At 42.8% G+C, this 24,374-nt stretch overlaps 1 protein-coding gene across 1 annotated transcript; it reads left to right on the top strand.

Annotated features, from left to right (window-relative positions):
• LOC309377254 (uncharacterized protein) lies at nt 1-22,571 on the top strand. Its single transcript, XM_081924243.1, has 18 exons — nt 1-388; nt 1,800-1,901; nt 2,992-3,133; nt 3,976-4,063; nt 4,157-4,376; nt 4,527-4,787; nt 5,237-5,372; nt 7,222-7,360; nt 10,554-10,610; nt 13,106-13,163; nt 15,147-15,248; nt 16,668-16,809; nt 18,019-18,106; nt 18,215-18,437; nt 19,257-19,517; nt 19,894-20,029; nt 20,882-21,020; nt 22,436-22,571. Exons 1-18 carry the CDS (start codon nt 371-373, stop codon nt 22,458-22,460), a joined length of 2,337 nt encoding a protein of 778 aa, XP_081780369.1. The 5' UTR covers nt 1-370; the 3' UTR covers nt 22,461-22,571.
• The last annotated feature ends 1,803 nt before the right edge of the window (nt 22,572-24,374 follow it).

The following is a 24,374-nucleotide window of genomic DNA, read 5'->3' as shown; positions in this document are numbered from 1 at the left end:
GCAAATATTCGTCCCCGCCTTCTGCCTGTTACCTCTCACCATTGGCGCGCATCTTCTCATATACACTTCCTTATTCGGGGAAGTTTGAGGCATTTTAGGAAACGCGCTGGGTCTGCGTCTACTGGCTAAGCAATAGACTACATCCCCCAGAGTCCCTGGCGGTAGGTCTACGGCAGACAAAGAGGCCAGTTTAAGGGACGTGGCCCCATTCCGCTACGCTTTTGTTCTAAAGGAATCTCAAGGTTCCCACGAGAAACATGCACCCAAGTAGAGACCGGCGTTAGTCGTTGTTTCCGCTTTCCAAACTCGGAATCGGAGACGCTCTGCAAAAGAGGCGAGCGGATTTCTGTGCGCAAAGGAACGCAAAAGCATGGACACTCTTGGGAAAGTAAGAAGACAGCCGTTTCTCTTTCATATCGAAAGGCTGCAAGCCCATCCAAGCCCTATTTACCTGGGAGTAAGCTCCTCTGAATTCAATAGGTCTTACTTCTGAGTAGACACGGTTCGGATTGTGCGCTGAAGGATTACCCTTTCATAAAGTTGCAATCCCGCCCTTGCACACCTCCTCAGGAGTAAGTGTCATTAAACTCAGTAGGTCTTACTTCCGAGTAAGCATGCTTCTACTTGCATTTCATGGTTCCTGGTCAAGTTAGGGTTTGAAGCTTTGATTGCTCCAAGGTTCTGGCTATGGAAGCGGATGAGAAGGGGAAAGTAGCTGCGTGCAGAATTGTATGATCACAATTGCGTGATCAAAAAATAATTGCATTTAAACCGCAACCTTTACGTGTCTTACGAAGTTGCATGTACAAGGATTTAGGCTTCAGTCCTGGACTTCTTAGCAACCTTTACGTGTCTTACGAAGTTGCATGTACAAGGATTTAGGCTTCAGTCCTGGACTTCTTAGCTGACAGGTATAAGAAACTTCCCCAGCCCAAAAATGGTGCCCTCCAGATATTGCTGTTTTATTTTAGCCTAAAAATGGGGTATAACAGTTAATTTAAACAAACAAACAAACAAAGATAGTGGGTTTTGAGATGTTTTGAACCACAGCTCTCTGTATTGTAGTCCAAATGATCTACAGAACACTGGGATAGAATCACAGAATTGTAAGGGACCACGAGGGTCATCAAGTCCAACCCCCTTCAATATTCTGCCCTACATGGGGCTCAAACCCACAGCCCTGAGATTAAGAGTCTCATGCTCTAACAACTGCATTATCCCTGTATGGCAAAGGCTGAACTGCCAGTCAATGCAGTACAGGGCAGCCAACATGGTGCCCTCCAGATATTGTTGGACTACATCTCCTATCATCCTTAACCATTGCCCCTGTTGGCTGGGACTGGCAAAAAATGGAGAGCATCGTCCCCTGGTGTAGCAGATGATAGTGAGCAAGATGAAGCAAGAGTCTGTCTCAGTACAGTACTCGTGGTTGTATTTCTTATGGTGAAGAAATACATCTCTCCCCCCCCCCAATTTTCTCTCAATGAGAAAATGCAAGAAAGAGTATTGCGACTCCCATATGTTGCTAAACTACAACTCCCAGCTTCTGTTCTAGGCCTATATTGAGATACCAGGTTACACCCTGGAGATGAACACTATACTTTTACATTCCCCACTGGAGTTGAAGACAAACCCACCACAGCAGCTTCTGTCTGATTTTCCTTTCACAAAGTCCCATCTGCTGCACAAGATTCCATTTAGGCTACAACCTGCAACTATAAACTTTCATCCAATCCTATCTCCTTTTTGCCCTGCCCTGGGATTGGATTGAGCATCTCATTGATCCCTTGTTTTTACAGACTATAAAATGCAAGGCTGCTGTCGCCTGGGCAGTAGGGAAGCCGCTTTCTATTGAAGAGGTGGAAGTTGCCCCTCCAAAAGCTCACGAAGTCCGTGTTAAGGTAGATGAATTGTTTGTAGTCCCTTTCCATGCTCCTCCGCTATGAGGATAATTTTTCCTATCAATGTACAACTTGTGTCTGTTGTTGCTCTCTTTCTCCAGCTGCTTCTGAAATGGCCGTATAGATTTTATTACGCTTGTGAGTCAGCAGTGGTAGTGATGGGTAAGCTAAGAGAAGTTTAAGACTGGTATGGAGTTTTCATTCCAGTTTAATTTAATGCTGCTGCTGATCATAAATGTGTTTATTTGTTTGATTTGCAAAACACTTCCAATAAGACATCACCACGTGATTTAACAATAAAGTCGTATATCACTGCTTAGATTGCATCGGTTTCAAGCAGTGTATAAGTAGGTATAAGAATAAATATAGAAGAACGTCACTTAAAATTTTTGTTGGAAAAGGAAGGTCTACAATAGTCACTGAAAATGCAATAGAGTTGGTGTTTTTCTGATTTATAGGGGGAAGGAGTTCCAAAAGGAAGGTGCCACCACCCTAAAGGCCCGATTCCTGCATTGTATGGAACTGACCTCCTGATGTGATGTTATCACAGGTCCTCTCCTACAGAGCACAGTGACCATAGCAGTTTGTGTCTTACATGATAACTTTGAAATGATTGCAAATTTCATAGAATCATAGAATTGTGTGGTTGGAAGATACTCCTAGGGTCACCCATTCCAACACCCTGCAATGCAGGAATCTCATTACAGTTGGCCATCCAATCTCTGCTTAAAAACCTCCAAGGAAGGAGAGCCCACAACCTCCTGAGGGAGTCCATCTCACTGCTGTTAGAAAGTCCTTCTTGATGTTCAGTAGGAATTTGATCTGTATTAAGTTGGTGCCTTTCACTTCCATTACACTATCCCAAACTCCAACCTTAATATTATGCTGTAAATCACTGCAAATGGAAACCCAAGAAGTCTTTGGAGTAGAGCATCCTTCACCATCCTGAAGCTCATCAGGTGTTTTGGTTTACAACTCCTGTTGACCCCAGATACCACACATTGAAGGGTGTCAAAAGCTGGGTTGGAGTAAACAGAATATAGAATAGAGCACAGGGAAAGTCAAAGAAATGCACTTTTTTCTCTTACAGGTAATAGCCACAGGGATATGTGGAACTGATGACCATGTTCTGACAGGCTCTTTCCCTAAAGTCAATTATCCTGTCATTCCTGGGCACGAAGGAGCTGGAATTGTAGAGAGCATAGGTGAAGGAGTGACTTGTGTGAAGCCAGGTACATAAAAGGATTTTAGATGTATTATCAATATCTTTCTAAAGCACCACAGCATCATTTAACAATGCACAGTTGTGGTAAAATCTATGCTTGCCCAAGTAACTCTTACTGTATTTGAGATTATCCCTGGTGAACCAGCACTAATCTTTGAATGTTTCCACTACGTAAGTGCTCCTTCCTCTCTGGACTGCAGGCTCTTTTTTAAATTAACTTTTTCTGAACAATAACATTGAGTAAAGGATGTGTGTCAATATGCAGGCAGTGCCAATTTAAAAGGACTGACTTAACGCCCTAGTCCTTATTGCAGCCTCCACCAACCTAATGCCCTTCTCCCAGTGTTTTGGACTACAGCTGCCATTGGCCCAAGCCAGCATGGAATGGAAACCACTTTCCTCTCTTGAGCAAGGCATGCGCCTACTGCCTAGTGGCTAATGGGAGGGTGCGAGTGTGCCTTGCTCCAGCAGCTCCCATAATTCCTGGCCACTGGCTGTGCTGGTTGAGGCTGATGGGATTTGGAGTCCAAGAATGTCTGGAGGGTCATAGGTTCCCCACTCGCGATGTAGAACTTCCTGCTGCAGCCTGAAGTCATATGTGCCAGAAGAAGTTTTCCCACTTTATTCCAAGGAGTGAATAATAGGCTCCTTGTTTACTTTGCTGAAGTGGACAGCAGGCTGGAGCATTTGTTGATGAGTGTTTGTTGTAGCAAGAAGAGCCTTGTGATGCTGTGGTCACAGTATTTTGATACATAGCTCACTCCCTTCACTGAGCACTTGTTATGGATGCAGACTCCCTTTGTTAGGTTGTTTCTATCTACTATGTTTTTATGCCTCTTTTATTTCTAGGAGACAAAGTTATCCCTCTTTGTCTGCCTCAGTGCGGAGAATGCGCCTCATGCCTGAAACCTAACACCAACTGTTGCCTAAAAACCCAGTGAGTTGTTCTGGAAATTTCTCCTGTATTTCTATATCGGCAATATGCAGCACAGCTTTTTGTTATTGACAAATCCCGATCTCTTTGAAACAGCCTTCTGAAGCCACAGAATCTAATGCCAGACAAAACCAGCCGATTCACCTGCCAGGGGAAGTTAGTTCACCACTTCCTTTGGATCAGCACTTTCTCAGAATATACAGTCATGCCTGACTCAACCGTTGTTAAAATTGATGATGGTGCCCCTCTGGATAAAGTCTGTCTTTTCGGCTGTGGATTTTCCACTGGCTATGGGGCTGCCCTCAATACAGCCCAGGTGAGGAATCCTGTTCTCTATTTGTGTTCCTTGGTAGACTCTTTTGGTCTGTGTAATAGACATGAGCTTCTTCTGTTGGAAATATGGCCTACATTACCCTATTCCACAACTGGAATTTATCCTGGTCCTCTTTTCTCCATGGCTCTATAGGTCACGCCAGGTTCCTCCTGTGCTGTCTTCGGTTTGGGAGGAGTTGGTCTTTCTGTGGTCATGGGATGCAAAGCAGCTGGAGCTTCGCAGATCATTGGGATTGACATTAACAAAAACAAATTTGTAACAGCGAAAGAACTGGGAGCCACAGAATGCCTTAACCCTCTGGATTACAAGAAGCCAATTCAGGAAGTGCTGGTTGAAATGACAGGTCATGGTGTTGACTATTCATTTGAGGTTGTTGGGTGTTTGGATACGTTGGTACGTATTGTTTTTAGTCAAAAGATTTCTGCCTCCAATTTGTAATTTGATAACCATAGTTTGCCAGTTTGGAAGAAATTTCTAAGTGTGATTAGTGCCCAACAAACCAGGAAAAAGGGAATTGTAACACACAAAGGGAAGAGGGAGGTGGCAAATCAATTCACAAGCCCAAGAGTTCATAAAGACTTGTGCATGTAGCTCTAAACCATAGTTTTATGTTTCATCTGAAGCAGTCCATATTGTCCCCAGGATCCCTGGCATTCCTAGAAAGTTGATTAATTTGTGTTGATGATTTGTAAGATGAAAGAGATGGCTCATAAACACCCATGACGAAGCAACAACAACCCTTACTTCATTATTCTCCATTAACTATTTTGCAGTGCATCATGAAATGTCACTGTTCCTTTGCATGACAGTAACCTGTTTAATTTCCTCCCCACGTCGATTAGACAGCTGCTCTGGCGTCCTGTCACATGGGCTGCGGAGTCTGCGTGATGGTTGGCGTGCCTCCTTTAGACTCTAGGCTCTCCTTCGATCCTATGCTGCTTTTTACAGGACGCACCTTGAAAGGGAGCTTCATTGGAGGTATGGTGATGCACCATGAATGAGCAAGCATGTTGATGTATGGGCATTTCCCAGTTCCTGTGTTTAGTACTGTGAAACCCTGAATAGGTCATGTAATGGTTCTAGGGGTTGCTCGTGCGTAAGTTGCCGCCACTCCTGGCTAGGTTACCTGGTTGAACCCTTTCTGTCTGGACAGCCCTTCACTTCGTGGCTGTCTCAGTCACTGGCAGAATCCGTCAGTGGGCGTTTCTTGAACTTCTTCCAGCAAAGAAGTTCTTTGACGCCAAGTCTCCTCCTACTCTCCCTGCGCGGAAGTCTTCTATGCAGGGAGGGTGTGGGCAGCGGAGGACCCGTGCTCTCCCCGCTGGTCTCTGGTGAAGAGTCCTGGAGCCTCCTCTCCGATTCCCCCATCTGCCCCCTTCTCCACTGGTGTTACGCTGATTTCCTTCCCCAGCAGATGGGCTGCCTCTCTCCCTACTGGGTCCCTCTCTGGCATCCCTCTGGAGCCTTCCCTCCGCCTCTAGCTCCGATGGCAGTTCCCTGACAGGTCAGGAAGTTGTTTAATAACTGTGAAGAAATGTCTATGTGCCACTCCTAAGAAAGTCCTTTCCCAGGTGACTGATCAATGTGCTTCCACCCAGATTGGCAAGAAGGGCCTCCATAGAAGATCTTTAAAGCATGAAAGAAGGGGACATTGTAGGGTGGCGGAGCTCACCTGACCTCCAGCTAGTCACATCAATGATGCTTACTGGGAGGTTCAGTAGGAGGAATCAGGCCAGCATGATTCATATACACCAGCGGAGCCAATCCAGCATTCCCACTGGTGTATTTGCACCATATTGGCCTTGCCTTCTCACTCCACCTACCGGTAAGCAGTGACGCAACCAGATGGAGTTCAGGTAAATACTGCTGCCCCACATCTTTGCAGAGACACACAGAGAACCACACCTGATGGTGATCTCAGGGCATGGATTCGTACATATTAGTATTTTATTTGTACCCTGCCCATCTGACAGGGTTGTCCCAGCCACTCTGGGCAACTTCCAACATGTACTGTATAAAAAGAGAATAAAACATTAAACATTAAAAAAAAATCCATATACAGGCATTCCTTTAGATACTGCAGTCACAAGCCATGTAGGGTGTTAAAAATTAAACTCTGTACTTAGAATTGGCCCTGGAAAGGGGCTGAAATGTTGAATTGCTGTAATAAAGAATGCATGTGCATATGTGAATCTCTCCACCTACTACCTTCTCAGGCAGGGAAGGGAGGCTGTTTAACCCTTTCCTTCTCAGCCATCATTCCACTCGGCCTACACACCCCTTGCCATTCCCAGCCTGTCCCATCCTAGCCCTGTCCAGATAAGCTGCAGTAATTTTGGTGTTTTGAGGGTAGCTCAGTCTCGCTATACCAGCTACAGCTGTGTATCTGTAAGAATTCCTGGACTAGAAGTGAGAGCTACAGTATGGGTTGCTGCCAGAACCAAATTTTGTTTTGAAGACTGGTTGTTGCTGCCCTTTATTTTCTTGAAAGAATAAGCAGTAGCAACCCACGTGTTTTCTGACTGTCCTCTTGCCCTATCTTAGGCTTTATAAGACCTTGAGAATATCACAAGCCTTGTATTGCTGAGTCATTTTTATGGCGTGAAAAAAATTCTGGGTGATAAACATTGTGTGGGTCGTGGTGCTTGGCATGATAACATAAGATGAGCCCAATGGCCGTCTCGTCCAACATTCTGTTCTCACAGTGGCCAGCTGGATGTCTGTCGGAAACCATTTGAATGCAAGAGTACTCTTCCTTCCTGTGGTTTCCAGCGACTGGTATTCAGAAGTATTGCTGCTTCCAACTGCTGTTTTGTTGCTTCTCCAGGATGGAAGATGAAAGATTCTATCCCTCAGCTGGTATCCAGTTACATGGAGGAGAAATTTAAGTCAGATATTTTAATAACCCACACCTTGCCATTCAGCAAGATCAGCGAAGGATTCGCTTTGCTTCATGCAGGGAAGAGGTGAGATTTGTAACTTATTGGTACTTGCAGAACTTCTTTTCTTTCTGTTGCAGAATTTTCTTTAAAGCCACTGACATTCTGAGGAACTGGCCTTCTGGAGATTTGTCTGAGAAGAAGGGATTGGCACCAATCACTACTTGGGAATTAAGAGTATTTTGATATTTATAGGACAATGTGGCTAAGTCACACCTGGGCATTGGAAGACCCACTTCAATAAAACCCTGATCTCAACCCTCCCAGGTAGACCAGAAACCCTTTGGCTTATATCACTAGAGCTATAGAGCTGGAAGGGGTCTGGGAGATGCTCTATTGAGTTAGGTGCATTTTTATAAATCTCTTCCCCCAAGGGAGGCATACAAGGTTTGTCCTGTTCTAGCGATTGCAACAACTCTGTGAGCACTCTAAAGTCTCATTTTTTCTTGTCAAATATGCCTCACCCCCTCTGACCACAAATCTGCAGCAGCAAAGTAATGCTGGCATTACCCCACCATCAATGGCCTTAGCAGTGGGCAGAGGAATGGTATCTGTGTGTCACCTTTGGGGGGGGGGAAGTCAAATTGTTGGAAGGTTACAGCACCTGCTGTGGCTGTAGAGACATGTTTAGTTGCAGCAGGGGTAGATGAAGGCATCCAGTTGTGCTGATGCAGATGCACTGTGGTGTTTCTTCTCTCTCTGCTCCTCCCAGAGCTCATTCCTCCTCTGGAAACTGCTGTGGATACACAGCCTGACTGCCTTGTCTACAGGCACTGCAATCATCTGCAAGGGATTCCCACATGGTGGGGTAGATGCTACCAGCCTTCATGCCATGTCTACAGACATCTATGTAATGCAGAGTTGGTCTGCCAATGGGCCTAGTGCCTGAAGCCCATAGCTCCTTGGGGATCCAGCCACCTTCCATTCTGTGGACATGGTCAAGCCAGCGTAGACGTCGCTGAGACAGGAGTGCAAACATGCTGGGAATGTGGGCTTGGGAGAGCACACCTTTGTTTGAAACTCTGTCCTGCCATGTGGTACCCAAAATCCAGGAATGCTGGTGGCACTGTGGTCTAAACCACTGAGCCTCTTGGCTTGCCAATCTGAAGGTTAGCGGTTCAAATCTGCGCTACGGGGTGAGCTCCCATTGCTCTGTTCCAACTCCTGCCAACCTAGCAGTTTGAAAGCATGCCAGTCCAAGTAGATAAATGGGTACCACTGCAGAGGGAAGGTAAACGGCGTTTCCATGTGCTCTGGTTTCCGTCATGGTATTCTGTTGCTCCAGAAGCAGTTTAGTCATGCCACATGACCCAGAAAGCTGTCTGTGGACAAACGCCGGCTCCCTCGGCCTGAAAGTGAGATGAGCGCCACAACCCCATAGTTGCCTTTGACTGGACTTAACCATCCGGTGGTTTTTTTCTTTACCTTTTTACCCCAAATCCTCCTGACACAGTGCATGTGTAAGGCATTGCAAGGTTGCTGCTGATGGTTGTAAGTTATGGCTCACATAAAGCAGCGTGCTTGACACACAAGCCTGGTAGACCTTCATCTTGGTATCCCAATTAATCCCTCCCCACCATACTTGGTGCAAAGGGGATTTGGATTGCTCTTTACCACATACACATATAAAAATATATCTATGTGGTGTATGAAAACTCAGTAAGCTTATCTTAGGGTAACTGCAGCTATCTAAGGTGCCAGTTCTCCGTCGCATGTGGCCACATAACGAGATGTGATTTGCCACCTCGCCGAAATGTTGTTGGATATTGGATACTGTACTACTAGAAGCAGACTGCAAGAATGGCAGTCATGTTTCTCTCCTCAGCTCCAAGTTGCCAGCAACATCTGTCCAGCAGTATGTTGAACAAAAAATTAATGATCACATGATGGTCCAAAAATAAACTCTGCTTCATTGCTTTTTCAGCAAAAGGATTTGCAAAGTTAACTCTACTTTTTCCTCTTTCAGCATTCGTATTGTCTTGGTGTTTTGAGTTGCTGGCTTGCCGAAGCTTCCCAAATGCCTTCAGTCTGGAACGTCTCAGAAAGAATTCTCCCTCTTCCAAATGTGGTTGCTTTTTAAAAACTAACAAAAACAAATACACTATAAAAATTGCTGGCAAATGACATGAAGTGCCTTTCATACATTTTATTAAGGGAGTGGAAATTGTACAAACAAACATAGCATGGTTCACGACAGTGAGCTGGTTTCACTTCGCTCTGGATGCTTAAGGATCCCAAATCATGCTCTCAAATTTAAACCATACACAGAAAACAAAACATACAATTTCTGAGCACCCGGAGCTGATTTAAGTTAGCCAACAGAAAGCAGTTATCTAGGGATGGAAAGATCAGTCTAGATCTGTTTCTTATGGGTTTGTTCATAACTCTCCTATCCTGTTCCTGCATCATCCTGCAACTTTAAAACAACAACACAAATTCAGCTCATCCTAGGTAAGATTTTAGTTATCTTAAATAAACAGGCAAGGCCACAAGTAAATCAACAAGACTTCCAGGAGGTACCCTGGAAATTATTTGTTTAGTTCTCCTGCAGCAGGACAGTACCCCCAGGTCAAAACCCAAAACCTGAACAGAGAAATCTCCCAAGTCTGTTATACAATTCTTACAATTAGTAAATAATTAGTAAACATTAGCAAATGCGTCAAAGTCATTAAGAACAGGTCTGTGCATCAATTTTATCTAAATTAATATTAATGTACTTTATTGCTGCTCATATTCCTTATCTTATTGATACATTAGCCCCTGCCGGGTCTCTACTGTGTAAAGAGCACAATATTTTATGACTGAATCAACAACTCTTTGCCCACCACAGGACCAGTGCATGATATACTGCCAAGTTCAGCCAACAATCTCAATTATAAGTAGTACAAGTGTAAACAGCACCAGACTTTGTCCTGTGCAGGAGGTTTCCACAGTTCATTCTGATTCAATACTATTTAGCTCAGTTGGTTAGAACATGGTGCTGATAATGTACCATTAGTTCGATCCCTGTATGGGACAACTGCATATTCCTACATTGCAGGGGTTTGGGCTAGATTATTTTCCATATGTTAAACTGATCTAAGGATTTTTGGGGGATCTTGAGGGGAGCAAAGACAGTGAGAAGCACAAGGAGAATCAGGCAAAAGACAAGCATTCTGTTCACATACACTCATAGACTCCTTTTGCAGTATAAAACCCTGATTGTTTCTAAACCTGGTAGAGCAGGTTTTCTCATGAGAGAAGTTCAGCCTTCAACATGTGGAGATCTGCAAGAGTGGTAAGTGATGGAAGGTGGTGAGACCAGGGAGCGTACCGCTGCTGCCCTTCCTCATAAGAAGGTAATGGAAAGGTGGTGGAAACATCTGACAAAGGCTTTTGTTTGATCTGAGCTGAAATAAATCCACCCACTTCCTTGTTTCTCCCACTTCAAGCACTGCTTGAGGACAGCTGATCAAGGAATATATAGTTCTTGCTTTGGCCACTAAAGGTAAAGGGACCCCTGACCATTACGTCCAGTTGCAGACAACTCTGGGGTTGTGGCACTCATCTCGCTTTACTGGCTGAGGGAGCCGGCGTACAGCTTCCAGGTCATGTGGTCAGCATGACTAAGCCACTTCTGGTGAACCAGAGCAGTGCATGGAAACGCCGTTTACCTTCCCGCCGGAGCAGTACCTATTTATCTACTTTCACTTTGGACTACTTTCGCTTTCGAACTGCTAGGTTGGCAGGAGCAGGGACCGAGCAACAGGAGCTCACCCCCTTGCGGGGATTCGAACCACCAACCTTCTGATTGGCAAGCCCTAGGCTCTGTGGTTTAACCCACAACGCCACTTGGAATTCTTGAGTGGAAGAGCAAGAAAGATCTATGAGTGATAAACTTCAGAGGAAATTGTGCAGAATAAACAATGAAAAATGTTAATTCATATTTGGAAGCCCAAAGGCGGTTTGAAAACTGAATTGGAATTGTTTTTCAAAACGGACTTGATAATTCACTTCATTTGAATGTTATGTTGATTTGTCTTTTGCTAGTGATAAATGAAAGCTCTGCAGAAAATCTGTTGCCAGAATGTCCTGGAGGGGAAACTGTCCTTAAGTCCAAATTAGTTCTCTTTTTCAATTTATTTATCTCAAAACATACAAAAGGATAAAAGCAAACAACTGCTTTTCAAAACATTGGTGCAGTTTGCAGAGCTGACACAGAGTTGCAGCACAAAACAGATCAATATAAGCACATCATAAACACATTTTAATTTTGTTAATCTACACCAAGATAAAATCTCCACATTGACATGTGAGTGACAGGAGGGTGGAGCACTCCCACAATTTTGTTTGTATAAGTGGATGAATTGATACCATACCCAAAGCACTCCTTGGTGGTGGCTGAGCTACTCTGAGAGTACTAGAGCCAAACTGTTTGCAAAAGGGGAGTAGAAGATTTCCAAAGCTGAGCCACTGTCATTCTCGCAGCCACTAATGACAACCATACTAATGTTTTGTTTTGACCTTGGGATTTAAGGTTGTTTCCACAGGCCACAGACCTAAAGAGGGGTCTAAGACAAGAGTTTGACCAGTGATAGCAGATTGGTTCTTGATACAAAAGCCAACTAGGCTTGTTGATCCTTACTTCAACATTGACAATGGGACTGAGTTCACCACACCTGAGAGCAGCTGGTTTAAAGATCACAGGGTAGGGCTCACGACTCTCACTGCACTGTCAGCTCCACATCCCTCAACATCTGCCACCTGAGGCAATCACTACACTGCCCTGCCATTCAGCCTAATATCCTTACAGGACAACATTGTGAAGATAACATGGGAGAGAGGCAATTTACTGCCTGAGTCCCTGGAGAGTGGATGTGATAAACATATAATACCAATTCCGGTGGTTATATGGCGAACATCTTTTCTGCCAAATGCAGTGATCTTTGCAATCTGGAAGCCCGTATTCTCCCATAGGGCAGAAACCAGATCAAGGCTTATCTTCAAGTTTTTGGCTTCCCTTGTAAAAACCACTTGAAATGTGAACTTCTACTGTTTATTAAGCTCTTCAAATAACCCTCAGGCACCTGCACTGGGTAGGAGAAGAACACACAAAAGAAAATATACTAGTTTCCTTCTGGTAAATTCCACAACAGGAATTGGGAGCTCTGGGGCCTGCAGGAGGCTGGAGGACACGCAGAAAACCATAAGGACTCTCTAGGTCACTCACACCATTTCTGGCTACGAAATAAATTGTTTAATTATTTCCTGGTGCTGTGTGTATGCCCGATTGCGCAAAAGTGAGGATTTGCCTGTTCTTCAATAACCTGTAATAGAATTTCTTTCCCAGTTTTCGACCCTAATGGCTTCTGCACACCCTCCTTTATGCATTAGTAAAAAGTGTGTGCCTCTGGCATCTGAGTAAAAAGCATTATGTGTGATTATGCTCTATTCTAAATAATTTGAGCAAGAGAACATGGGCCAGAATGATTTTTACTTGTATGTACAAGTTTTTAGTCAGAATGTCTGTACCTGAACTGACCTTTTTCTTTTTAGATCCAATATTGTCCTAGCTCGTAATGTTAGTTTACTTTAGATGGTAGCTCCAGGGGGAATTAATTTCAGCTAAATACTTGCCAGGAACAAACGAACTTTGAATCCCAGCTAGAAATGGACCCTGGCCTATCATAGATTATACATTATGTGTGTGGTGGAGGAAATAGTTGTTTGTGTATCTCTACATTCTTGCTTTAGGCAAGAAGTGATAAACAATAAGAGAAGTCCTTTGTAAAGGAGCAAGCTTGTGGCAAAACTGAAAGCCAGATCTGGACACATGGCGACTGCAGGAAAGGTAAGGAAGACTGTTTTTATGGTTCAGTCTGGTCGATCTGAACACTGCATTCTAATGTTTGCTTTTGCATAGCTACTACATTGCTTTGAAGAGGAAAGAACTAAGCTTTGCTACATTCCCATTGCCAGAGGAGAGAAACCTCTAAATTTTATTTGTGCAAATTGCAAAGCTGCAAAGACCAAGATGTAAAAAATTAACTCCTATTTATACATTCAAAACAAGAGTCTGCTTGATATAAGCGAATGTGACAAACAGCAGGACACTCGATTTTCCCAAGAATACTAAAAGCTGACATTGCATTGTGTAGGCATTAAATAATAAACCAAGAGGTTCTGGGTTTGAAGGTTACCTCAACCATTAGATTGCATTACACAAGTTATTATTGTTGTTGAAATAATTCATTACATACATAGAAATAAATTATTTTTAAAAACCTTACAAACTTATATTGATAATAAACCTGCCATTTTTTTATAACAATGCATGTTATAATTACAGTGTTCCCAAAAGTGTATATGGTTTGACATAGTCATGCAGACTGTCAGTTTCAAATAATTATATTGACCTGAAGTTGATATTTCATTTACTAACATCAGGAAATTGGCACTAGCTGGTTGAAAGAAGCCATTGTAGGTCTTTGATGGAGGTCTTTTCTACGTTTAACTGAAGATGCAGAGAAGTGAACCTGGAAGCTTTTGTATTAAAAGCTTGTCTTCTGTTACTGAAATACAAGCCCTGTCCAATAATGATCATAATATTATTTATTTTATTGCTACTGTTTTCAGAACCCCATTAACTGTTACAGCATCAAATGGCATCCTTATTGGTGTGGGTTGAGCATCACTAAAGTGCTTGTAGGCAGTAGACTTTGGGAACATGGGTGTGCTGGTCTAGTGACACTTGCAAGTCATGTGATAGGGATGGGCAACCTTTGGCTACTGAGAGCCACATTCCCTCAGGTGTAATTTGTCAGGGGTCACATACTAGCAGTGGGCAGGACCAGAGCCAAAAGTGGTCAGAACCAGCTTTTTCCCATCTCTCTTTTGGCTATTCTCCTCCTCCCTCTCCCTCTCCCTCTCTTCTCCTTCTTTGCACTGTTGAAAGAGGGAGAGATTATTCTTGCCAGAGGTCTGAACTGATAGGTTACAGAGCAATTTTGAAATAAGGCCTTTGGGCTCAGGTTGCGCATTCCTGCTGTAGGGTGAAAGTGGCAATCTCCATGCTGACTACAGCAATTCTAATGTTGCAATCTTAACTGAATCATTATAAGGTACACTGTGAAATTCATGTCTGACCTGTTTTGATTGGCTCCATTTTCACAGGTGATCAAATGCAAATCCATAACGTCTTTAGTTTCCTGTGACATTATTGTTCCTTACTTTCTCCTTTTTGTTTAGCTGGCCTTATGCTCTGCATATTGCTCCAATTCCATTTCTTATTTCCCCTTTTCCTGTAGTTTGCAGCAGTAGTGGAATACAGATGTTTAGTTTGGATTAATTTATCCAAACAGAGCCAGAGATTGGAGGTGGCCAGAATGGGATGCAATTGTTATACTGCAGGGGTTGGGTGCAGAGGGGACAGAGGTGGAGACCGAGGAAATCACTCTCCTTGTTTTATGATGTGTTTTGTTTTGTTATCATCTTTTAAAACAGCACAAAGAATGTAGGTGGGGGGAAAGTTGGCCAGACTGTGTCTCTCCCCCAATCTTACATTTGAACTCAGGAAAAAAGTGAATGCACCATTACTTTTAAAAGGAACGAAAAACTGTCACAGGGTGAAATGGCAGCAAGAAGGGTAAAATGGCAGCAAAACCTGCTGTTTTGGCAATAATAGCACAGGATGAGGACAACTGATCTCTGCTGGGGCTTAGATTTTAAGTCCTCAGTGGCTTGGGACCTAATATCTGAGGGAAAGCCTCCTCCCATATTGTCCTGCCTTTGAAATTCATCTTTGATCTTGTTTTGATTGACTCCATTTCCACAGGTGATTAAATGCAAAGCCGCAATCATCTGGGAAGTTGGCCAATTGCCTTCTGTGGAGGAGGTGGAGGTTGCACCACCAAGAAGTCATGAAATTAGAGTGAAGGTAAAACATATTATTCCAAAGAAAACATAATGAAAATGATCTACAGGTGGTACATGACCCCAGTCAAGCTTGCAAAAATTTATCATTTGCCCAATAACAAATGTTGGAAATGTAATGAGACTGAAGGTACCTTTTACCACCTTTGGTGGACCTGCCCGAGGATTAAAGCCTTTTGGGAAATGATCTATAATGAAATTAAGAAAGTCCTTAAGTGGACCTTTCCTAAGAAACCTGAGGCTTTTCTCCTGGGCATGGTTGGCCAATTGGTGTCGAAGAAGGATAGGACGTTTTTTATGTATGCTACCACAGCAGCAAGAATCCTTTTGGCAAAGTATTGGAAGACGCAAGAACTACCTACTCTGGAAGAATGGCAGACAAAGGTGATCGACTTCATGGGACTGGCAGAGATGACCGGCAGAATCCGTGACCAGGGGAAAGAGACAGTGGAAGAGGATTGGAAGAAATTTAAAATATATCTTAAAAATTGTTGTAAAGTTGAGGAGTGTTAAGATGTCAAGGAATAAGAAATAGAGAATTACAGCTGTAACTAATAAGTTAAAGAAAACTTAATGAAAGGGAATTAAATAGTTAATTGACTGGAGGAGTTGCTAAAGAAATGTAAAACAAGGATGCAGCAAAAGGGAGGTTTGGGGAAGTCAGGGGAAAGAAGGTGCACGAAAATAAGATTATGAAATTATACATGTTTAAATGTTTGTATGTTCTTGTTTTGTGTTTTGTTTGTTTTTAATTATGTGTTTGGAAAATGAATAAAAATTTATTTAAAAACAAACAAAACACATATTATTCCAAAAGGGAACGTGCTTTCATTCATTGTGAATTACGATTGCAGTGGCTGAGGATCTTGTGCCTAAACTCTGAAAACTTGGATAGGTGAGTCTTGAGTGGTAGGACAATGGTTCTGGAAGACAAACTTAAAACTCAAAGGTGGCTCTTTCCCTGCCAGGAGAAGAAAGATTCCACAAAAGTCTCAGCCACATTTGTGCAGAGTTTCAACTATAGTTTGTTGAGGTTGTAGTTGAAACGTACACAGCAATAAGATGAAAGGAAATCCAAAACTTCTGAGCAAGTTCAAAAAAGAACAAAAGTGAAAGGTTCTCTCTATTATCTTTCGTACAAAGATTATATGTATTTCTGGCTTGTCCTTTGGGTCAGATCTGAACTGGATCAAGTGGGTAATATTCTTGCTGAAACTCTTGTAAGCAACTTTCCTTGTGAGCTGGTCCTCTCTGCGAATACCTGCAGTTGTGTGAATGTGGTATCTGCACGATCATCTGTTCACGTGGAGACCCATTTTTTTTGACAGAGACAAAAAAATTCAGTGCCAGTTCTTGACGAAAATGTGTGCTACGTTGAAGCAGAGTAAGTACTGAAATAATATATATTCCATTTCCCCTGCAGATAGTGGCCACTGGGATCTGTAGGACGGATTATCAAGTAGTGAAAGGCATTTTTGCTAACATAGACTACCCAGTTATTGTGGGTCACGAAGGAGCTGGAATTGTTGAAAGTATTGGACCAGGAGTCACTTGTGTAAAGCCAGGTAAGGATGAGGCAGATCAGAAACTCAGAAGTGCTTGTGCATTGGTCCTCACTGGGATTTGCAAGCATGACATAAATAGCTTCACTACAGATTGTCTTCTAATGGGGAAACTTTGGGCCCCCAGATATTGCTGAACCACAACATTCATCATCCCCAGCAATCAAGGCCAATAGCCAGGGATGGTGGGAGTTGTTCACATTATATACTACAAATAATCTCTTTCTCCAAGTACCCATCAGAAATGTAAGGTATGCATGAAAATAGTGTTACTAATGTTGGACAAATGCCATCCCCTATTCCTGCTGAGTGATAGCATGATTCCAGGAGGTTCCGGGCCCTGTGTTCCTTTGGAGAATTGAGACATGGCAGAGATTGTTGTAGCTTTAAGAAATATGGTTTATTCACCTATTTACATCTTCAGTGCATGGAGGGAGTCCAAATCTTACAGCATTGTCATCGCACAGAAGTGCAGCCCTGGAGTCAAAGGCTTATCTTTCAGCCAGCCTTCAGCCACTCTGCCCAAGATGGATCCCAGACTTTGTTCACCCACTTCTTCCCTGCACACCTTGTTAAAAACTATCTTTTCCTGTCACTTCACACCAAGTTATCCTGGCAACCTTCTGCCTGCCCAGATTCCTCCTAGAGAGACCCTGGCTTGGAAAGGAATCTTAGCCTGATTTTTCCACTGGTCTGCAATCTTTCTTTCAATACTCCAAATAATCAAAATCCCACCATATATTAATTTCTAGGGTTTAGAGGAGCACCCCCCCAAAAAAAAATAACAATATGGTTCCCTATTGCCACACCTCTTGCAATATTCCTTATTAATATCACTGTGTTTTTCACAAAATCAAGCAAGTACACTCTGGCAGAAATGGTTCAGTTTCCTTTGAGTGACAACCATAGCTTCATAATACACAAAGTAGCCCTGTATATGCTGACTGCGAAATAATCAGGAAAAAAGAGTATAAATTAGTATAAACTGTTGTGGTGATTTGGAGATTTGAAATCAAGCTGGATTTGAGTTTGTTAGTGTCTCTGGTAACTTCTCTCTCTTACATCATGGATGTTGGCTTACATTATGGAAGTATGTTCTGCATTTCATTAATATTATTGCTACAAGTTTTTCATGGCCTTTGAATAGAACAATAAGCCCATGAACCTGAACTTAAACTTAAATTGTTCTTGTCCTTGTTGTTTTCCCACAAGGTGACAAAGTCATTCCTCTTTGTCTTACCCAGTGTGGAGAATGCAGCTGCTGTTTAAGTCCTAAAACTAACTGTTGCCTCAAGAACCAGTAAGTTTATCTGACGTCTTCTATTTAAATATTTGTGTTTCTTAGTAATATTGAAAATTAGCATTTAGTCCAATTTATTATGCAAACCAGTCTGAATCTCCTCAACAGCCTCTATGAACCTATTCAAAATCTGATGCCAGATAAGACCAGCAGGTTCACCTGCAGAGGGAAACAGATCCACCACTTCCTACAAATGAGCACCTTCTCTGAATACACGGTTGTGCCTGAGGCTTCCATCACAAAAATCCACAATGATGCTCCACTGGATAAAGTCTGCCTCTTTGGTTGTACGTTTTCCACTGGCTATGGAACCGCTATCAATTATGCCCAGGTGAAAATCAATTCACATTGATTCCCTTGTGCTTCTCAAATAAGTGAAACAAATGTGTGCTTACTCCCTGCTGGAGAATAGTGGCACCTTCAGAGATCACTTTTCCTGTAACAATTCCGAGATGCAAAAATAGCTGATACTATTTTAGCTTCCCTGCTCTCAATGGGTCCAGCCTCATAATAGTAGCTCTAAAAAGCAGCAGCAAGGGGCTGATGGTTGGGTAAGTCAGTGTGTTTCGAATTCATAGGCCACCAGTGGGGAACATGTCACATCCAGGCACTGTTAGACTACAGTTCCCATCATTCTGAATGGCCATGTCACCTGGGGTGATGAGGTTGCAGAGCAACACAGGTCCTCTTTCCCAATCCGAGGCTGTTCCTTATCCCAGCCTCCCAACTGCATTCTTTTGTTTCTCTTGTTCGTCCCTTATTCTCTTCAATAATTCCTGCCCAGTTGGTTATTAATTATATTAATTATATTTGTATTCCTTCTTTCCTCCCAGGACCTCAAGGTGGTATACATGGTGTGTCGTCCGTCCCCCCCCCCCCCAACATTTAGCCTCACAATATTCCCATGTTGGACTAATACAGTGATTGGCCCAAGGTAACCCAGTGAGTTTCATGGCTGAGTGGGAATCTGAACCATGATCTTCTAGGTCCTAGTCCAACACCATAACCACCACACCACAGTGTCTCTCAGTTCTGTCTCTCTATGCCTCTTATCTTCCAGTCTGCCAGTCTTCATTCCTCCCAGATCCTCAATCCTGCTACATCACTTGTGGCCTGGGAAATCCCTAATGTAGTTTATATCAATTTGCAGGTTGAGCCTGGTTCTACCTGTGCTGTCTTCGGCTTGGGAGGTGTCGGTCTGTCTGTTGTCATAGGCTGCAAAGTCGCTGGAGCATCCAGGATTATTGGGATTGACATCAACAAAGATAAATTTACTAAGGCCAAAGGGTTAGGAGCCACAGAATGCATCGCTCCTCAAGATTTCAAGAAGCCCCTGAATGAGGTTCTGGTAGAGATGACAGGTCTTGGCGTGGACTACGCATTTGAAGTGACGGGAGATATTGACACTGTGGTATGTTTTCTGTTTTGGTGCTAATCACTTGGGCTCACATCCCCATTTTTTGGCTCTCCCGTTCAGCCCAGGGCTCACATCCATGATCTCTCCTTATATAAGCAGTGTACCTGGTTGGGACTATGTAAAAGTTTTAGGTGGGAAATTCAGAGGACAGAGGGAGGCTTCATGGTTGGAGGAAATATGCTTCTGAATTCTATTTGCTGGAAAATGCAGGAGGAAAGAGGACTGCTGTACTCTGGTCCTTTTTGTGGGCTGCCCAAAGGCATCCGGTTGGCCACTGTGAGAATAGTATGCTGGACTAGATGGGACCCTGGCTTTTATGTTCCTTTATCTTTTCCTATCCTGAGCTTGTTTTTCTTTGTGTCTCAAACAGGTCATTGCCCTTAAATCCTGCCATTTGGGCCATGGCACCTGTGTGCTGGTTGGAGAACCTCCTGCAGGGACACAATTCTCAGTCGAACCTATTCTGCTCCTCACGGGAAGGAAATTAACAGGATGTTTGGTTGGAGGTGCGGATTGGTGATATATGGCAGCTCCTGCACTGTATCATAGAACGGGAATTCATGCTGAAGGTCACTGAGTGTAGATCCTGCTCTATGCAGGATCTGCAGTGCAGGATTCAGCCACAGCATCCCTGACAGATGGCCCTTCAGCCTCTACTTAAATACTTCCAGCCCAGGGAAACCCATCATCTATTGAGTCAGTCCTACGTCCTTGTTGAACAGTTCTTGTGATTAGAAGGTTTCTCCTGACGTTTATCTGAAATCTGCTTCCCTACAATTTCCCCCATTGATCCTAGTTCTGCCCAATGGAGTAACAGAGAATTGTAGATTTGGGAGGGACCCCAAGGGTCCAACACCCTGTATTGCAGGAAACTCAGCTAAAACATCCATCCAACCTCTGCTTAAAAACCTCCAATGAAAGTTGCCATCCTTATTGGTGGGCAGCAAAATAATGTAAGTGAAATCTAGAGGATTCAAAATGGGTGCCTAGACCCATTTATATGGTGACTTGCCAATGCAATGTCTGGAGACAGCCACCTATTGAAATCTGTGCAAGTGAGGAACCCAAATATGAGGTTGATGGACAGTGTGGGAAAGTTTTGGTGGACATAATAGGTATGTAAACTAAATTTGGAGGCAGTCTTTATTTATTTTAAAGGCATTTGCTATCCTGTCTTTCCATCCCATTGGCTTTTGATTCTACTAATCTTGCATTGTTAACATAAAAAGGAGTTATCTTCATCTTCTAAAAAATTTTTTTTAATAAAGTTCACACATCCTAACATTTTATATTCTTTGAAAATTATCATAATCAAGCTTGCTCACTAATCCAGTGTTCTTTTATTTCTCCTACCTCAGGTTGGAAGTTAAAAGATGCTGTCCCTAAACTAGTTTCTGATTACATGAACAAGAAATTTAATATGGATGCATTAATTACTCAAACATTGCCTTTTGATAAAATTACCGAAGGCTTTGAGCTTTTACTTGCAGGAAAAAGGTATGTGCTCTAATTTTTATTTTATTTTTACATTCTTACACTTCCTTTTTTCCAATCAGTAGCAGATAGAATGATAGGGTGGCAACACTTGGCTGACCTCCCGATAGCTATAGGCTGAGGCTGAAGGTCGAGGAGACTGGGAGGGCAGTGTGGTGAAAACACCCCAGCAGAGCCAATCCAGTGATCCTACTGGTGCATTTGCATCATGCCAACTTCCCAGCCATCTCATTCCTCTCCCTCTCCTTAGAACATAAGAAGCTGCCTTATACTGAGGCAGACCAGTAGTCTTTCTAGCTCAGTACAGTGTTACCTCGGGTTAAGAACTTAATTCATTCTGGAGGTCCATTCTTAACCTGAAACTGTTCTTAACCTGAAGCAGCACTTTAGCTAATGGGGCCTCCTGCTGCTGCCACACCGCTGGAGCATGATTTCTGTTCTCATCCTGAAGCAAAGTTCTTAACCCGAGATAGTATTTCTGGGTTAGCGGAGTCTGTAACCTGAAGCATCTGTAACCTGAAGCGTATGTAACACGAGGTACCACTGTACTGTCTAGAGCAGCGTTTCCCAAACTTGTGTCTCTGGCTGTTTCTGGACTACATTTCCCATCACCCTTGACCACTGGTCCTGTAAGCTAGGGATGATGGGAGTTGTAGTCCCAAAACAGCTGGAGACACAAGTTTAGGAAACCCTGGTCTAGACTGATTGGCAGAAGCCCTCCAAGATTTCAAAATAGGGACCCTCCTGCCCCTACCTAGGGATAAAACCTGGAACTTTCTGCATGCGAAGTAGATGTTCTACCACTAAGCTGAAACTGCTTCAGTGAGCAGCTGCGACTCAACTGTTAAGAGGCCCATGGACTGTTGCCCCCCCCCACCACCATGCTGTCTGCTACTGCCTCCAATGATATTGTTGTGGTTTATTTTTACCCTCACAACAGCCCTGTGCAGTAGGTTAAGTTGGGAAATAGTGACTGGTCCAAAGGCACCCTGTGAGTGCTTTGGAAATGTCAGAATTGGACTTTGATCAAACCAATCTAAAATACTCCAGATGGCAGCATACAGAATGGCAACACATGTCTTAAGAACTATAAGCAGAGTCGGCCCTATCGTTAGGCAGAGGACATGAATTTTGGTGCAACGAGAAATGCCGTGTCCCCTAGGCTTACCTGTTTTCCTCAGGCACAATGGTATTCCTCGATCAAAATAGTATTCAGTGACCAGTCTGGTCAGCTTCTGGTCAAATTGGAGGGAGGGGATGCCATCTTGTACTTTGACTGAGGCCACAAAATCTATTGGATCAGCTTTAGACTCTCCAAGCAGAGTCATGGTTATTGCTATGATCTCTTTTGATGTCTACTAAATGTTGCTAGGGTGCTTTCTTGTACTTATATTAATGTTTCACCTTTTCTCTTTCAGTATTCGCTGCATTTTGTTGTTTTAAACTTCCAGAAGCAACTAGTAAAAGGGGCCTCAGCTGGATAAGTACCTTTGCATCCCTCTCCAAATTCAACAGAAATGGTTGAGGGTTAAGTCAGCAATGATGCAGTGGGCTAAAGATTTAGGACATAATATATAAATGAATATATTGGAAAAGCTGTGGAAAGTTGACATGAAATTTACTGATTGATATGCTTTAAAAGAGAATTATATGAAAACGATGTATAGATGGTATCTAACACCTAACAAATTGTCTAAAATGTATAAGAAGGTTCCTCAAGTAGATGGATCTTTTTTATAGGGTGGACTTGTAAGAAAGTGAGGATATTTTGGGAAATGATATATGGCAAGATAAAAAAGATGTTTAAAGTGATCATACAAAAAAAACCTGATGCTTTTCTCTTAGGGATTATAGGGACAGAAGTTACAAAAAGATGATTAAGCTGTTTATGTATGTAATGACAGCAGCTAGGATTCGTTGTGCACAAAAATGGAAGGAAGAAGAGGTTCGCACCAAAGAAGAATGGATAAGCGATGGACTATGCAGAATCAGAAAAGCAAACAGCTTTAAAAAAAGAGAACTGTTTTCTGGAAGAACTGAAGCCTTTTTCAGACTATTTAAAGATATATTATAGTATGATGAATTTGCGAGGAGGATTTGAACCACGAGCAATAGAAGGAATTAGAAATTATTGTATTATTGTTATTGTATAAGAGCAAGGAGTTAAGGGGTAAAATAAAAAACACCGTGAAAAATGGGATGAGAAGTCGATAATAACTATTTCTTTTGTTTTATCTATTGGAATGTATATGTGAAATTTTTGAAAATTTTATAAAATACAACAGAAAATACTTTACTGTCTATCAAGGTGAATATTTTATCTGTGTAGCTGAATTTGTGCAGTTTCATTAAAAAAGGCCTGATTCCTGATTATTATTGTTTTTAATTCTTTTAAAAGTCTCCAAGCAGAGTCAAGGCTATTGCTAAGATCTCTCCTGATGTCTACTGAATGTTGCTAGGGTGCTTTCTTATTGTTACGTTAGTGTTTCCCATTTCATTCTCAGTATTCACCGTGTTGTTTTAAACCTCCAGAAGCATCTAGTAAGAGGGACATCAGCTGAATACAGCTTGCCATCCTGCAAATCATTTGCATCCATTCCAAAATTCAACTGAGCTTTTATTGAAATGGTTGAGGGTTTACAACCCACAAGAGAAGCAAATGTAGGGAAAACATTTAACCCTTATATACATTATTGTAACTTGCATACAATACAAGGTGCAGCTGTTTTTAAGATGTTTCTAAGACCATCACTTGTTCACCATTCCAAACACACCATGCATTTAAAACATTATCACACCACTTTAACAGTCATGACTTTCCACTCACAACACTAGAATTCCAAGACGCCTTAACAAACTACAACTCCCTAGATTTCTTGGAAGAAACAATATGCTTTACATATGCTTTTGATATACAGTGTGCATGTGACCATGACCCCCTGTTGTTCTTACAATGTGACCCTTCAACAAGACATCTCCTTGGCACAAATCTGCTCACCCTCTTTGGTCAGGCAGCATTGCAAGGTGATGCTTATTCCCCATCCCTGCCATGACCCAACAGGGAACGTCTGCTCTGGAGATTTTCCTGGCCGCCGTGACCTCAAAAAGGGTTCTCGCGCCAGTCAGGAAGTCGGATTTGTAGCCTGCCCACAAATTGGCCAATCACGGGCAGGGTGCAAGGCTGGCTCCTCCCAAGGGGTGGGCCCAACTAATAATAAAATTTAAGGCTATATATATGTTCATAAATGTACCAACCAAGCATGTAGATCAACACAGGAAGACCGACCTGAAACCATTTTGACTCCCAAGCTGACCAAATGTTTTCTCTGCAAGGAGGGAGGGGTCAGGGAGCCTTCC

Source organism: Podarcis melisellensis (assembly GCF_964234715.1).
Source record: "Podarcis melisellensis genome assembly, chromosome: 9".
NCBI lineage: Eukaryota > Metazoa > Chordata > Lepidosauria > Squamata > Lacertidae > Podarcis > Podarcis melisellensis.
This window is presented reverse-complemented; position numbering and strand designations above follow the sequence as displayed.